Source organism: Alosa alosa, chromosome 13 (assembly GCF_017589495.1).
Source record: "Alosa alosa isolate M-15738 ecotype Scorff River chromosome 13, AALO_Geno_1.1, whole genome shotgun sequence".
Taxonomy (NCBI): Eukaryota; Metazoa; Chordata; class Actinopteri; order Clupeiformes; family Clupeidae; genus Alosa; species Alosa alosa.
Window position 1 is genome coordinate 4,380,371 of NC_063201.1, and position 15,826 is coordinate 4,396,196.

General features: G+C 41.6%; 1 protein-coding gene across 1 annotated transcript; it reads left to right on the forward strand.

Annotated features, from left to right (window-relative positions):
* Positions 1 to 301: 301 nt before the first annotated feature.
* On the forward strand, positions 302 to 10,459 carry LOC125306545 (metalloreductase STEAP4-like). The gene is made up of 5 exons (XM_048261961.1): positions 302 to 418; positions 739 to 1,190; positions 5,673 to 6,200; positions 7,159 to 7,323; positions 9,954 to 10,459. Exons 2-5 carry the CDS (start codon positions 741 to 743, stop codon positions 10,218 to 10,220), a joined length of 1,410 nt encoding a protein of 469 aa, XP_048117918.1. The 5' UTR covers positions 302 to 418; positions 739 to 740; the 3' UTR covers positions 10,221 to 10,459.
* The last annotated feature ends 5,367 nt before the right edge of the window (positions 10,460 to 15,826 follow it).

Genomic DNA, 15,826 nt, shown 5'->3' on the forward strand with positions numbered 1-15,826 from the left:
TCCACTCTTGTGCAACAGTCTTCCTGGAAAACACACACACACACACACACACACACACACACACACACACACATACACACACACACTGTACCTTCCTGTCCGGAATTTCCCAAAGCAAGTTGTAGCTCTACTAACCCACTGACAGCTCCTCCTCCAGGGCATTGGAGGTTGCCCCTGGACGCTCCCCCGGCATGCCCCCTCCTCCGTGGCCCTCCTCCGCCTCTGGACGTTCCCCCTGGCATACCCCCAAAGGAGGGGAAAAGCCTCCGTCCCTCATGAAACTGCTTTAGTGAAGAGGAGTGACGCATACTGGAAACAGCCGAAGAGAGAAGAGCTGGACCAGGGAGCTCTTAACATATCTATTCATTAGATTAATTGGAGTGAAAACTCGCATTTTGAACCTCTGAAGTTTGTGAACGTAAGTATCTTTAGCCAGAAGTAAACTTGAAATGTTTGTATGTCATTAATTTACTAGTTTGGGTGTGACGTTGGTATTTGACATTTTCACGTTTTAACATGTGCTATTCATAGACATCGGCCTCAGAACTGAGTTGAATTATTGCTTGTCACATAGTGTCATCATGTCGGAAAATTAAATAAAAGAAACAACTGTACAATAAATTAAATTTTTTTTTAAAAACATGATACTTCATCACTGGTTCAGTCATGATATGTTTTAATTTGCGTGTGTGCATGAAAGCAATTTACCTGTAAATATACTTGTATTGGTTCATACAGCCATGAAGTCTGATTCTGTTGCCATGACGTCTCTTGCTGGGGAGCGTAAGCAGGGGACGGTGGGCATCTTTGGCACAGGAGACTTTGGACGCTCTCTGGGGCTTCGTCTGCTCCAGGCAGGATATGAGGTTGTGTTTGGGTCACGTGACCCCAAGAACTCGGCATTGGTGGCCAAGGGTTCAAAGGTCATGACCCACACAGAGGCAGCTCAGATGGCTCAGGTGATCTTTATAGCCGTGCAGCGCGATTACTATGACTTCCTGACCTCGCTGACCCCTGCTCTGGAGGGCAAGGTGCTGGTGGACATCAGCAACAACCTGAAGAGGGGCCAGTTCCCACAATCCAACGCTGAGTACCTGAGCAGCCTGGTGCCGGGAGCGTCTGTGGTGAAAGGCTTCAACACAGTGTCAGCCTGGGCCCTGCAGTCAGGGGCGCTGGACGCCAGCCGACAGGTGAGGGGAAGTGACATCACATATAATGCAGACTAAGCCAAATGACCCATATACCGATGAACTTGACATATCATCATATTATGAACAATGCTAGATTACTACACGGTGCTGTACAAGGATATTTCTCCATTGCTCTTAATGCATTGTGGGGATCACTCAAGACGTTATTTATAATAATGTTCACCTGTGCGGCAAACTGAGTCCTACCCATACTCCATTGTACATGCACACTCCCACCTACATGGATGGCAGTATTCTATTCAAGACACATGGATTCAGCCTCCTGACGCATATGTAGGAAGGTGTGATGACGGTATTGGAAATACACATAGAAAAGTACACAACTTTAACAGGCTATCCCTTTCAAGTCTTCCTAAAATGCTAAGAGATCATTTTTATTTTTATTTACTGAATATCAGACATGGGGGACTCGAGTCACACGACTTGACTCGAGTCACATTTTTTAGGACTTGAGACTTGCTTGATCAACATGTATAAAAGACTTGACTTGACTTTGACTTGCTATTCATGACTTGAGACTTGACTTAGACTTGAGACAAATGACTTGAAATGACTTGACTTTTAATGTTTTCATAGATATTAAGGAGTTAACTTTACGATTTTAGAAAATCTGCTTAGGTGCTGTTGCATGCGTCACACGAGCGAACCTGTCATTGTTACCAAGTGACGCAACAGACCAACAGCAAGTGCCAGATCAAATGAGACAGACTGAGGTATAGGCTAACTTGCAAATATGGAAGGCTCTACGTTTATACCAAAACATAAAATAATGTTTAATCTTAATATGCTAGCGAAATGTTGCCAATGTAACCTAAAGTAAGTGCCTCTCTTTCTCCCTCCCTCTTAAACACGTCCCTGTTCCATACGTTACAGCCTAGTAGGCTACTAACAACAGTAAGTAGGCCTAGTTAACTGCCAGCAATCGGCAAAGAAAAAGTGGCTTACTTCACATGTTAGGCTTATATATAATATGATATAGCATTGACGGTCCTAAACCCTCCTAAAACCCATTGCGCTGTCGCGCTTGTCAAAGTTTGGCATTGACGTCGGCGACAGCGTTTGATTGATTGATTACTTTTTCAACATTATTGGGTTGGAGATGTGACAGCTCAGGACAGGTGTAACTTGAACTGTTTGAATATATTTTCATGATTTGATGTAGCTTACCTAATATTTGAGGCATATTGAAACAATAATAGGCTATTTTATAATATGTCTACTTGAAATACATTTATTTTTATTCGTACACATTTCATTTTATTCTATAAACCGTTCAGGTGTATGTGGCTTGAATGAATGCAATGTGTATTTGTTTGTTACAAATAAAACTCCAGCAGTTCATAACTAGCCTACTGTAGCTTTAAAATGAAAACGTGGGTAAAGCCATGGCCGCCTTCACCAGTATTGCCAGTTTTGCCACGGCAATAGTAGTTTTCATACATGACAACCTATAAGATAACCTATAAGCCTACTCAGTAAACATCACAAATTGCTGATATGTCGCGCAATAGCTTACCAGCATGGCTTGGTGAACAGGTTTTTTCCCCAGTGGTGTAGCCTAGTCTACGTGATAGGCCTACGCAAGACTACGCCGTATACTCACTTAAAAAGCAACAATATTGTAGCCTATCCACTTAAAATACGCAAGGATACGTATCAACATGTGTCAAATTGTTGACATGAGATATTTTCCACAAACAAGATGCAACAGTAATCTGAGCGCTGCATATGGGGAAAAAACTATCATTCATAAACAGTCTGCGCCCCACCCTCCTTATCAGCCTGAGCACTACAGGCTACAAGCTACATATTTCTAAAGCCTGAAACGGTGACTTGCAACTGTGGGTGCACGTGTGTCCAAATAATAAAACTCTCAAAAATCAAATAAAATAGGCTATAAGCAGTTTGTTTTGTCACTAGCAGAAAATGAGTCTGCATACATTAGACCTACAACCGATTACAACCGACAGCCCTGTTACGTTAATAATAAATACGTTAATAAGGTAATAAAACAAAATATGATAGGCCTATGTGACATTGGATTTACATTTCTGCCGTTTATAGTTCACTATGTCTGCGGTAGGCCTAGGATTTTCATTGTTTTAACCACATCACCTGTCTACCTTACTACCATATAATTAACCAACACCTTGTCAACTGCAGTGGCATTTTCTCCCTCGTCTTCATTTCGCGTTTGTCCAGCTACAAGAACATCTACAAGAAATCCTTCATCCCCTCTGCAATAGCCATACTGAAGAGCAAAAAATGAACACCACAGTCAGTTGATACCTCAACACCCCATGGCCTGTTTGTATATATCTGTGTGAATGTTTCTTTGTGACTGGAGCCTTGTCAAAGTTCAATTTTCTGTAACCTTTGTGTAACAGACAATAAAGTATTATCTTATCTTATCTTATCTTATCTTATCTTATGCAAACTAATCCTAGATTTCCATTTAGTGTGTGCGCTTAATACAAATAATGACGTGGCCAACACAATATATCTTGGTGCAGTATAAAAACATAGTGCCATGAGTCATTCAACAGTTAGGGCCTACTGTACAATGTTCCTGGAAGACAGGTGTAGGGCCTACAATGTTATTTGAGAAGAAAAGGGAGAGGTGTAATTTTGATTCAATATTAAACTGAACATCAATAGCCTTTCACCAAACACTTCAATTTCAATAACACTAGTTGAAGGTAATTAGAAGTCATTCTGTACACAAGTCTGTGAACTGTGAATGTAGGCTGGCCAGGTTTAAATATGGACCTACAAACTAAACTGCTTTGTTATATCATTCCAAAGCAATATCCACATATTGTATTGATGTAGCCGAGTTTATAGTAAAAACACGACATTTGGTCGAGATGAATGTCCACAGCAGTTAGGCATGGTAGTAATGGGCAGCTGATTATAAAGAGGGTGTATTAAAAAAAAAACAGGATAGTATGAAGAAGTATAAGAAGTAGCCTACTTGAACTAACAATGCACATTTATGAAAGTGAATTTATTCATTTAAATCTGTATGACCTGAACTTTTATCTAGGCTAGCTCTTGTAAGTAAAGTAGGTAACCTTTTATTTTTATAGAACATACACAGTTTACACTGACCAAAGTGCTGAAGTATGAACTTGCACAACACTGCCTACAGAGCATACCTTAAATTGTCAGTGGTCAAATGTGCCTTCCTGACATTTGTCTAAAGTCTACTTTTTGGGCTGGCTGTGAAATTACTGCTCAGATTTTCTATTATATTCAAGTCTGTACACTGTTTATTGTCACATACTGTCAATTTCATTTCTTGTTAATTTAATGGCATTTATCTTTTTTTTATTCTATTAACAATATGCTACATTGTTTTATACCTGTCAAATGTGATGGGAACATATGCATCCAATGCACCCAATTGTAAAAGCAGCTAAAATGTTTCTTCACCTGGCTAAACAGCAATAATTTACTATGACTGAGTAATGTACCTTAAGATTGTAGTCTTATAATGTAATCAAGGCAATCACAAAGAAAATAGGTAGGCTTCCTGCATGACCCATTCCGAATGAATTTTCTCCGATATAATAAATATAACACATTGGGCTTGGCAAGAAATTTGGCAATACTACTTTCACACAAGTGATGGCACCCCTGGGTAAATCATCATGAATTTGTATGATTTGGCTATGACTTGACTTGACTTGCTTGACCCAAGCTATGACTTGACTTGACTTGCTTGATTGTCACAAAAAATGACTTGGACTTGCTTGAGACTTGAAGGTTAAGACTTGAGACTTGCTTGTGACTTGCACATGTGTGACTTACTCCCACCTCTGCTGAATATGAAGCAATTTGTAAAGCATAATTTCCACTGCAGTATGTTTTTGGCCCAGAATGTTTTAGAATCATTTAGGCTGCCATCATAAACATTAGCATTTTTTGTTTGTTTTTGCCATAATGTTCCAGCTGCAAATACTAGTTTTTCATCTTTTGTACATGATTTGTGAAAGTTCACTAAAATTAGTCTTGCGTTATGCTATCCCTGGGCATGATTTATTATTTCACAGTAATTTATTAAAATATCAGTTATCTAAGCAAGCCCAAAAATAACCCAGTAAACAGAAACATGACGTGACTAGCAGCCTGTTTCCTATAGAAATTTAACTTTTTGCATTCTCCCTGTTGTTAGCCTTCTAGAACTTATAGTACAACACTGTTACTCCAGTAAATAAGATAATGACCTCTCAAGAAGCCATTTGTTGAGCAACACACCTTTTGTAATTTTTTTTACTGATTTCAGGGTTATGTCAGCCTCATGTAATGACAGCTTTGTATAATCCTACTGTGACTCAGACTAACCCCTACCAGGCTCCACTAACCAAGTCTGGCATTCCTAAGTTTTGATCTCTCTCTCTCTCTCTCTCACACACACACACATTCTCTCTATTTGCCCTTTCTCTCTTTCTCTGCCAGGTGTTGGTGTGCGGGGATGACCCCAAAGCTAAGCAAGCAGTAGTGGACATTGCCCACAGTCTGGGGCTAAGTGCCCAGGACAGGGGCTCCCTTGGTGCTGCTGGGGAGTTGGAGGACATCCCCCTGCAGCTCTTCCCCAACTGGAGGCTCCCGCTCTTGATCGCCACGGGGCTCACCGCCTTCTTCTTCTTCTACCTGCTCATCCGCGACGTCTTCTACTCTTACGTCGTGGATGGAAAAGACCGCTCCTTCCGGATCATGATCTCACTGGCCAACAAAGTGTTCCCCATCGTCTCGCTGACCATGCTGGCTCTGTGCTACCTGCCCAGCGTTCTGGCGGCTATCTTGCAGCTGTACAACGGCACCAAGTACAAGCGCTTCCCTGATTGGCTTGATCGCTGGATGCTGTGCAGGAAGCAGCTGGGATTGGTGGCTTTGGCTCTGGCCTTCCTGCATGTGATCTATACCTTAGTCATTCCTATCAGATACTACGTCAAGTACAAGATAGCTGCTAGCACCATCTCACAGGTAACAACTCGCAGCTCACAACAACGCACACACACGCACACACGCACACACACACACACACATGCACACACACACACACACACACACACACACACACACACACACATACTCAAATTGGTAAACCTTTTTTGAAGGAGTGTGTCTTAATGTGAAGTTGTCATGGCAGTCATCGACAGGTCATCTTGGATAAAGTCAAATTTCCATAATAAACACATCCCAAGCAATGTCAACTTGACATTAAAAATTACATGAAAAAACAAGTCAGAAACATTCATAAAGACTCCTTAATATTCATGACATGGTTATGACTGTCATTTCCTTTTTATGCATATAAAGTGTTACCCACAAATGTGTAGACTGTGTGACATTCAAACATTGAATACGTCTTCACACAAGACTGCATTTTTTTTATGTCACATTTGGACAATATTGCATAAGTGATTCCTAAACAAGCAAAAAGGAAAATGATGACGGCTTGTTTTAGAGACCTTAAAGCATCTGTGCTGTTAGTGATTACAAGCCTTCATTTAGTCATTTCAGGTCCTTCCTCCAAACTCAGATGAAACGCAGAAGAATAAAATCCTCTAAGCACCACTACTAAATAAATACTCTTTTAGGGCAACCATTCTGGAATGCAAATCACTAGTGTCAATGTATCTGCCCCATAGATGCAATGTATCTGCCCCATAGATGCATGTGGGTGTCCTTCCACTTCTACTTGCTGATTCAAGATGATCATCATTACATACAGTATACTGCTTGTGCTGTAGAGAGCTCTGTACACTCATGCATAGAAGGCTATTTGGCACAATAAAATAGCTTGACCAAAAGCTGTTTTTTGGGGGGCATTTAGTTTCACACACATAAAATCATATTCAAAGTCTTCAGGGACCTTTTCTAAGATAGTTTTTGTGGCCAATAACCCAGCAGGCAGTCAGAATGTACTTTTTTGTTTCAGAGCAAAGACAATGTAACAAAACCGTTTGACAACACAATGGCCTGGCGGGAAGACTCCTACTACTCTCTTGGAATTCTGGGATTTGGCCTTTATGTGTTGCTGGGAATCACCTCTCTGCCCTCTGTTAGCAATGCACTTAACTGGAGGGAGTTCCGCTTTGTACAGGTACAGAGTATACACACACACACACACACACAGACCTTTTCTAAGATAGTTTTTGTGGCCAATAACCCAGCAGGCAGTCAGAATGTACTTTTTTTGTTTCAGAGCAAAAGACAATGTAACAAAACCGTTTGACAACACAAATGGCCTTATGGAAGACTCCTACTACTCTCTTGGAATTCTGGGATTTGGCCTTTATGTGTTGCTGGGAATCACCTCTCTGCCCTCTGTTAGCAATGCACTTAACTGGAGGGAGTTCCGCTTTGTACAGGTACAGAGTATACACACACACACACACACACACACACACACACATACACGCACACATACACACACACACGACACACACACACACACACACACACGCGCAAATGCACACACACATGCACACACACACATACACACACACACGCATGCACACAAGCACACGCATACGCATACACACACACACACACACGCACACGCACATGCACACACACACACACACGATACACATGCACACACACAGACACACTTGCACACACACACACACACACACATACACATACGCATACGCACACACACACACACACACACACACACACACACACACACACACTGGATTATCCCATGCTTGGCTCATAACACTATTCCCATCCCATTTCACTGAAAGCAGATAGTGTTTTGCCGGTGTTCTCTTTTCAGACCCACCATGGATCCGCTAACGTTAGCACCAGTCTTCTGTTCAGCCTGGGCCAGTGTGTGCCGACGCCATGCCCTCTTGAGCACGCTTAGCATAATTCTAGGCTCACGCAACCTCGACTCCATGTTGACAGAGCGGGACTCATTGGTCCACATTTGGCTGCCCACAAAGAAAACCCACTAACCTGATTTTTGCTCCCCCTGTAGCTTCTAAACAAAGATTCAGTATATAATGCTGCTGAATGTCTGCTTTGCCTCCACGACCCATTAGAGTGCCAAGTGGTGATTTAGCAATAATAACAACAATCTGTTTATTGTATAGCATTAAATGCAGCTGTTCATGCTTATCATGATTGCAAAATTAGTTTTTACATAAACCAATTATCACTCATTTGTCTGTTATAAAACTACTTCTGTAAACTACTTCTAGGCCAGCAATTGTTAGGTCAGTAATTGTTGACTGTGTATCTGGAGAGGCCATGTTACATGCACCTAAAATAGTCTTGGTCTCGAGAGGACACGTACTGAATCTGAAATGGAGCTGGCTATGCCCTGAATGGGACCAAGCCACTACTGGCTGAGTGTAAAGAGACTTAAAGCCTTCAAAGAGCCTTTTTCCCTCTGAAATTCCTCGACATGGGACCAAGTTTTAAATGTTAACCAATTTATTAAACATTCTTTTAAGGTGCATATATTACATTACCATGACATACAGCCTTCTACTTATTGTACAGGAGGGTTAATTTGAACCTGGTGTCATTCTTGAAAGGTCAGCCGTGCAGCCCTTGGGTTTTGAAGAGAGTCTGGGAGTAGATTGTTCCATTTTTCCCTTTAATTGGAAGCGACTTCAAATAACTGTGTGGTCTCAGTAATCTGAAGATTGACTGAAGAGAAAAAGAGGCCTATTCTGCAGTGTTTCAGTAGATAACATATACTCACCAGTTATAACCACTGGAGTACCATAATGAACTAGCCTGCTTAAATCATCGTTGTTTTACCAGATAAGGTTTTGTTTTTTAAGAAGTGTTCATCAATGTGCCAGTATATGTGTGCATATATGTGATGGATCAGTTACATTCTGCCCCATAGTTTTGCGTCTGCACAGACTCGTACCCCATAACAGTGCTGATCCGTGCCCTGCACGTTTAATAGCACTGGCTCAGGGTCAAGAGAAAACCAAATCTGTTTATGCCATTTATTCATTTAGCAAATGCTTTTATGCAAAGTGACTTACTGTACAGATGCACGTTTTCAGTAGTATATCTACACCCTGAACAAATGCACGTTTTCAGTAGTATATCTACACCCTGGGAATACGAGTGCTGGAGACCTGCTGATGAGACGACTCATTCATTTCATGCTTCAGAGAATCGTAGCAGATTAGAACACCAACAACAGTTTGAAGGTAGCAAGCAATCCGCTGCTTAGACAGGAGTGAACATGCACGAGGGGGCAAAGAAAACAACAAATCTATTAAAATATCAGTGTTTGCTGCAGATCCACTGTATTTATTCAGCGCATGCTGAGAGATGTGTCCATAACAGCAAAGGTATTACTCCTTCAAGGTGCAGATGTGCACATAGCTACATACTCATCTACCTTGAATGAGTGCAGATGTTTTTGGCTTATACTACTGCCCATAACCAGTGTGGGCAGCCGTGGCCTACTGGTTAGCCCTTCGGACTTGTAACCGGAGGGTGACCGGTTCGAACCCCGATCAGTAGGCACGGCTGAAGTGCTAACCTCTCACTGCTCTCCGAGCGCCGCTGTTGTTGCAGGCAGCTCACTGCGCCGGGATTAGTGTGTTCTTCACCTCACTGTGTGCTGAGTGTGTTTCACTAATTCACATATTGGGATAAATGCAGAGACCAAATTTCCCTCACAGGATCAAAAGAGTATATATACTTACTTACTTATAACCTTTCTAATCCAGAACCCTCTGTCTCTCTCAGTCTAAACTAGGTCATGTGACTCTGCTGTTTTGCACCGCCCACGCTCTACTATACGGCTGGGATAAATTCCTCCGGCCGTACAAGTGGTGCATGCCACCTGGCTACATGTTGTCCCTGGTGGTCCCCTGTGTGGTGCTGGTCTCCAAGTTGATCCTGATCATGCCATGTGTCGACTGCGCCATCACCCGGATTCGCCAGGGATGGGAAAGACCAACCAAAGGCACTGCACTGAGCAAAGGCACTACTCAACAACGCCTTATGGCATAGATTAGAGTTTATGAAAACATCTATATATTTTTGTATTTGATAAGTTTTAGAGTATATAATCTGATTTTGATACAGCAAAATGATAACAAAGTGTCTAAGTATACAAAGTTTGTACTTTGTTCAACTGTTTTATGTAGGAAATGCTGATGATATTGATTTTACAGTAGTCATATATTGTGTGTATTTAGATTTATGTGCATTTTGTGTAGGATGGTTGATTAAATATCAGATATATCGAATGGCATAATATATCTAACATACACATGCTCATAAATCACATAAATCAAACGGCCCAGGGGTGGTCGGCAGAGGTGGGAGTAAGTCACACATGTGCAAGTCACAAGCAAGTCTCAAGTCTTAACCTTCAAGTCTCAAGCAAGTCATTTTTTGTGACAATCAAGCAAGTCAAGTCAAGTCATAGCTTGGGTCAAGCAAGTCAAATCAAGTCATAGCCAAATCATACAAATTCATGATGATTTACCCAGGGGTGCCATCACTTGTGTGAAAGTAGTATTGCCAAATTTCTTGCCAAGCCCAATGTGTATTTATTATATCGGAGAAAATTAATTCAGAATGGGTCATGCAGGAAGCCTACCTATTTTCTTTGTGATTGCCTTGATTACATTATAAGACTACAATCTTAAGGTACACTACTCAGTCATAGTAAATTATTGCTGTTTAGCCAGGTGAAGAAACATTTTAGCTGCTTTTACAATTGGGTGCATATGTTCCCATCACATTTGACAGGTATAAAACAATGTAGCATATTGTTAATAGAATAAAATTACGTACAAGAGCTAGCCTAGATAAAAGTTCAGGTCATACAGATTTAAATGAATAAATTCACTTTCATAAATGTGCATTGTTAGTTCAAGTAGGCTACTTCTTATACTTCTTCATACTATCCTGTTTTTTTTTAATACACCCTCTTTATAATCAGCTGCCCATTACTACCATGCCTAACTGCTGTGGACATTCATCTCGACCAAATGTCGTGTTTTTACTATAAACTAGGCTACATCAATACAATATGTGGATATTGCTTTGGAATGATATAACAAAGCAGTTTAGTTTGTAGGTCCATATTTAAACCTGGCCACCTAGCCTACATTCACAGTTCACAGACTTGCGTACAGAATGACTTCTAATTACCTTCAACTAGTGTTATTGAAATTGAAGTGTTTGGTGAAAGGCTATTGATGTTCAGTTTAATATTGAATCAAAATTACACCTCTCCCTTTTCTTCTCAAATAACATTGTAGGCCCTACACCTGTCTTCCAGTAACATTGTACAGTAGGCCCTAACTGTTGAATGACTCATGGCACTATGTTTTTATACTGCACCAAGATATATTGTGTTGGCCACGTCATTATTTGTATTAAGCGCACACACTAAATGGAAATCTAGGATTAGTTTGCATAAGATAAGATAAGATAAGATAAGATAATACTTTATTGTCTGTTACACAAAGGTTACAGAAAATTGTCTTTGACAAGGCTCCAGTCACAAAGAAACATTCACACAGATATATACAAACAGGCCATATTAAGATTAAACATTATTTTATGTTTTGGTATAAACGTAGAGCCTTCCATATTTGCAAGTTAGCCTATACCTCAGTCTGTCTCATTTGATCTGGCACTTGCTGTTGGTCTGTCGCGTCACTTGGTAACATGACAGGTTCGCTCGCGTGACACATCCAACAGCACCTAAGCAGATTTTCTAAAATCGTAAAGTTAACTCCTTAATATCTATGAAATCATTAAAATTCAAGTCATTTGTCTCAAGTCTAAGTCAAGTCTCAAGTCATGAATAGCAAGTCAAAGTCAAGTCAAGTCTTTTATACATGTTGATCAAGCAAGTCTCAAGTCCTAAAAAATGTGACTCGAGTCTGACTCGAGTCAAGTCGTGTGACTCGAGTCCCCCATGTCTGGTGGTCGGTATTTTTACATCTGTGCTTTTTTTTGTTCACTTCAGCTGAAATGGCGCTCTTGGCGCCATGATGGTGTTGAGCTTGGGCAATGTCCCCAGAACCCTGTCATTTTTTTTGTTTGTTTTTAGAAAATGAATGAGCAATAAACAATGGCTGCTGAGCTCGCCGAGTAGCATGCTGCTCCTCTAGGCCTCCACCGACGCCAAACGCAGAACACAAAATGTAATCGGGCTGAATGGGGCAGATAATGATTACTGCTGCTTTGCTGAGCAGACTGGGCTTCTGTTGCCTGTTCAGATCTGGCTGAAAGCTACAGTAGCTGGCCCCACGGTCCAGCAAGGCTGCGCTTGGCTCGCCTTGAATGTTGCTAACGATAGATAATGCCTTCCTCAATGATGGATCGAGCCTATCGCGGGTTTGGCTGGAGCTCGGGAGTGAATAAGTACCCCTCGTCCTGATGAGATCTTTTCTTCCTTTCGATGCATTCAAATAAGCAACTTGGCCAGACTGGTTCTTTAGTTTTGTATTTTTTTGTGTCCTCAGAACCTGATGGTGTTACTCATTTCGAGATGATTATTCAAGACTCTGTTTCCAATATGGAGTAAAATGCAACAATGTGCAGTGGATTCATGTGTACTTTTTAATGTTTGAGGTTCCATTTAATATTTACTTTTCTAAATTCACCTTATTTGTCTGGCCTTTCCAAGCTATTTATTTAACACCCACATATACACAGTGTACATATGCCACGTCCATAAATTGCTTTCACATTGTCTTAATTCGTTAGAAAATGTATACATTATCAATAAAGCTTTTTTTCTGCAAATCTAAATGTTATATTTCAGTTTAGATGATTTGGTAGGACTCTCAGTGCAGTTGTTAACCTTTGGGCAAATGTCACTGTGAAGAGGTAAAAAAGTCCTGGAAACATTTGGTTCTCAAGTCTCCCCACCCAAAAGCAATCATTTTTTGGACCAACTGAATATCGTTACCATTGACTTTATTTACATCAATTTCATCCCCACTCCATACTTCATATTGACATTCTTGCTATCAAAGAGACTATTTTTCTTCTGTTTTTGCTCTTGGTGAAGGCGACTGTAGATTTGTAATGATACAAGTTAGTCATGCCTTCCTGCAAAAGATGTGAATCAGAACAGGCATACCTGGCTAAAATTAGTAATAAGCGTTCAGCCGGTGTATCTCAAATGTCATTCCCTCAAGCTTAGAGAGGGTATCAAACACACATAATTATTTTTTAACTATCTGCAGTTTGATTCATTTATATTCAGCTCTTAAGGCTCTGGTATGGTCGTGCGTCACATTTGCGCGTGTCCATTTTTGCCGTGGACGTTAAGCATACACCAATCCGCCGCGAACTTTATGGGCGCTGCCATCTTGCCTGCCGCCATTACTGCGTGCCTGCGGAGTGTGACGGTGTGACACTTGCCAGTGCCTTCTAATGGCTTTTCAATGAAAGAATCCTCTCAGAGACTATCAAATAGGAGATCCTGCTCATGAAAAAATGTCAGGTGAAAGGGAACATTGGGTAGATGTCAGGCAGTGGCCAAAACTTACCAATGAAGGTCATTTATTGACAACATAATGTATTAAGACGTGTATTAATTAATGACAACAATAAGCCAAATGCTATCATTAGTAGCTGTGTTGCTAATATCACAAGCTTCAGAAGTTGCAAATAACTATTAGCCACGACCACTTGTATCAGTAAAATACATGTTCTTACAGGTATTCAGGATTATTTTATGAATCGCATGTATTTCATCCACTTTTACCAATCACGGTTTTGAAAATTGGTCAAAAAACTTTGCTGATGGATGGATTAAGTTTTGTTATGTAGTTATGGTTGAAATAATAGCCCATCAGCGCATCTCTAGTGTGTGTGCCTCTCTCTCGCTCAGAGGGGAGGGGGAGGCTGAGGGGTCGATCAAGCATGGATTCTAAACTCTGTGGTGGATAGGATCTACAATTAGGTGTTAATTAATATTACTACCTAGGTCGAAGTACTCCCAAGTGTTATTGCGCCAGACATTGTAGTTCTCCTGTTTATTCGCTTGGAAAATCGTCACGTTTCATGTTGTGTGACCTAACATTTTTAATCAACTACTTGTGCAACTGTATTTAAGTAGGGAAAACGTGGATGTGTTTGATTAATGCCATCTTACTCCCTCTACGGCTACGACAGAGCCCGCTAGCATAGCAACATGCTAACACATTCGCGCCGTGCCAGAGCGTTTGAGTTCACATACCGACGCGGGAGAGGTATGACTCAACTCGTGAAAGTTAAGGTAAGAACATATATTACTACTGATTTTGGGTAGCGTGTTCCTTTAAGTGTTGTTCTTCTATGTGGTCCACCTACTGGAGGGGAGTGTTTACAGCAGTTCCGTTTCACACATGCGCAGTCTACGCATCACTTTGACGTGCGGTCTTAAATTTCGGTTGACTCAAAGGCGGCGGCGCATGCTGTAAAAATGGCTTAATTCTCCTCCGCAGCTCACCAGTGCGGCGTGTCAAGGGACGACGGGGAGCATACCATAGGCTTTAGTATAGTCTTTTGAGGAGTCTGTTTCCTCTGGCCAATGCTGTTATGCAGCTGTTGTTGCATTAAAGGAATAGTTGTCTGTAAAGTGCCCTTAGTGCTTAATTTATTTCCCCCTGAATGTTATTAATTGGTCCCACTTTTCTCCTTAATGCTCACCTCCATTTGACAGGATGCAAGGATACAAGGATACAAGGAAGTTTATTGTCACATGCATATAGTTACTGGAAGTAAGAAATGCAGTGAAATTATGTCTGGTGTCAGCCTATTTGTGCATTAATGGGGGGTAAAGAGTGCAGTAGAAGAGGGGTTTGGTAGATTAAGTGGCAAGGGCTGTATAAAAAAGGTGGGGAGGATTGGGATTGGGTGGGGGCACCAACAAGGGAGCACCCAAGAGCAACAGGGGCAAGGAAAACTCCCTTACCAAGGAAGAAACCTTGGGCAGATCCACGGCTCAAGGGGCTAACCCAACTGCCAGGGGTCTTGGTGTGTGTGCTGGGGGGATGACAGGGGAGATGGGATAGTGTGCTGTGTATGTGGGGAGAGGGCAGTGTGCAAAATGTGTGTTGGGGAAGCTTCCTCATGAGACAATGTGCTGTGTATTTGGGGGGCAGTGGGCTGTAAGTATGTTGGGGATGTGTGTTGGAGAAGCTTCCTGATGAAATAATGTGCTGTGTATGTAGGGGGGGGCAGGGACTTACTATTGCAAGCAGAGTACTGTATGTATGATGTATGTGAGTGATGACAGTGAAGATGTGTGTGTGGGCGGGAGGGGAGTGGAGCAGTGACTGTGTGTGTGTGTGTGTAGTGTGTGTGTGTGGGCAGAGTGCTGTAAGTATGTTGGGGATGTGTGTTGGAGAAGCTTCCTGATGAAATAATGTGCTGTGTATGTAGGGGGGGCAGGGACTTACTATTGCAAGCAGAGTACTGTATGTATGATGTATGTGAGTGATGACAGTGAAGATGTGTGTGTGTGGGCGGGAGGGGAGTGGAGCAGTGACTGTGTGTGTGTGTGTGTGTAGTGTGTAGGTGGGGGCAGTGTGCTGTAAGTATGTAGAGGATGTGTGTTGGAGAAGATCCTGAAGACAAAACAGGTGTCTGTCATATGA

Coding starts and splice junctions, on each gene's coding strand:
- LOC125306545 (XM_048261961.1), top strand. CDS start 741: ATGAAGTCTGATTCTGTTGCCATGACGTCTCTTGCTGGGGAGCGTAAG. Junction 1,191..5,672: donor CGCTGGACGCCAGCCGACAG/GTGAGGGGAAGT, acceptor TTTCTCTGCCAG/GTGTTGGTGTGCGGGGATGA. Junction 6,201..7,158: donor CTGCTAGCACCATCTCACAG/GTAACAACTCGC, acceptor TTTTTGTTTCAG/AGCAAAGACAATGTAACAAA.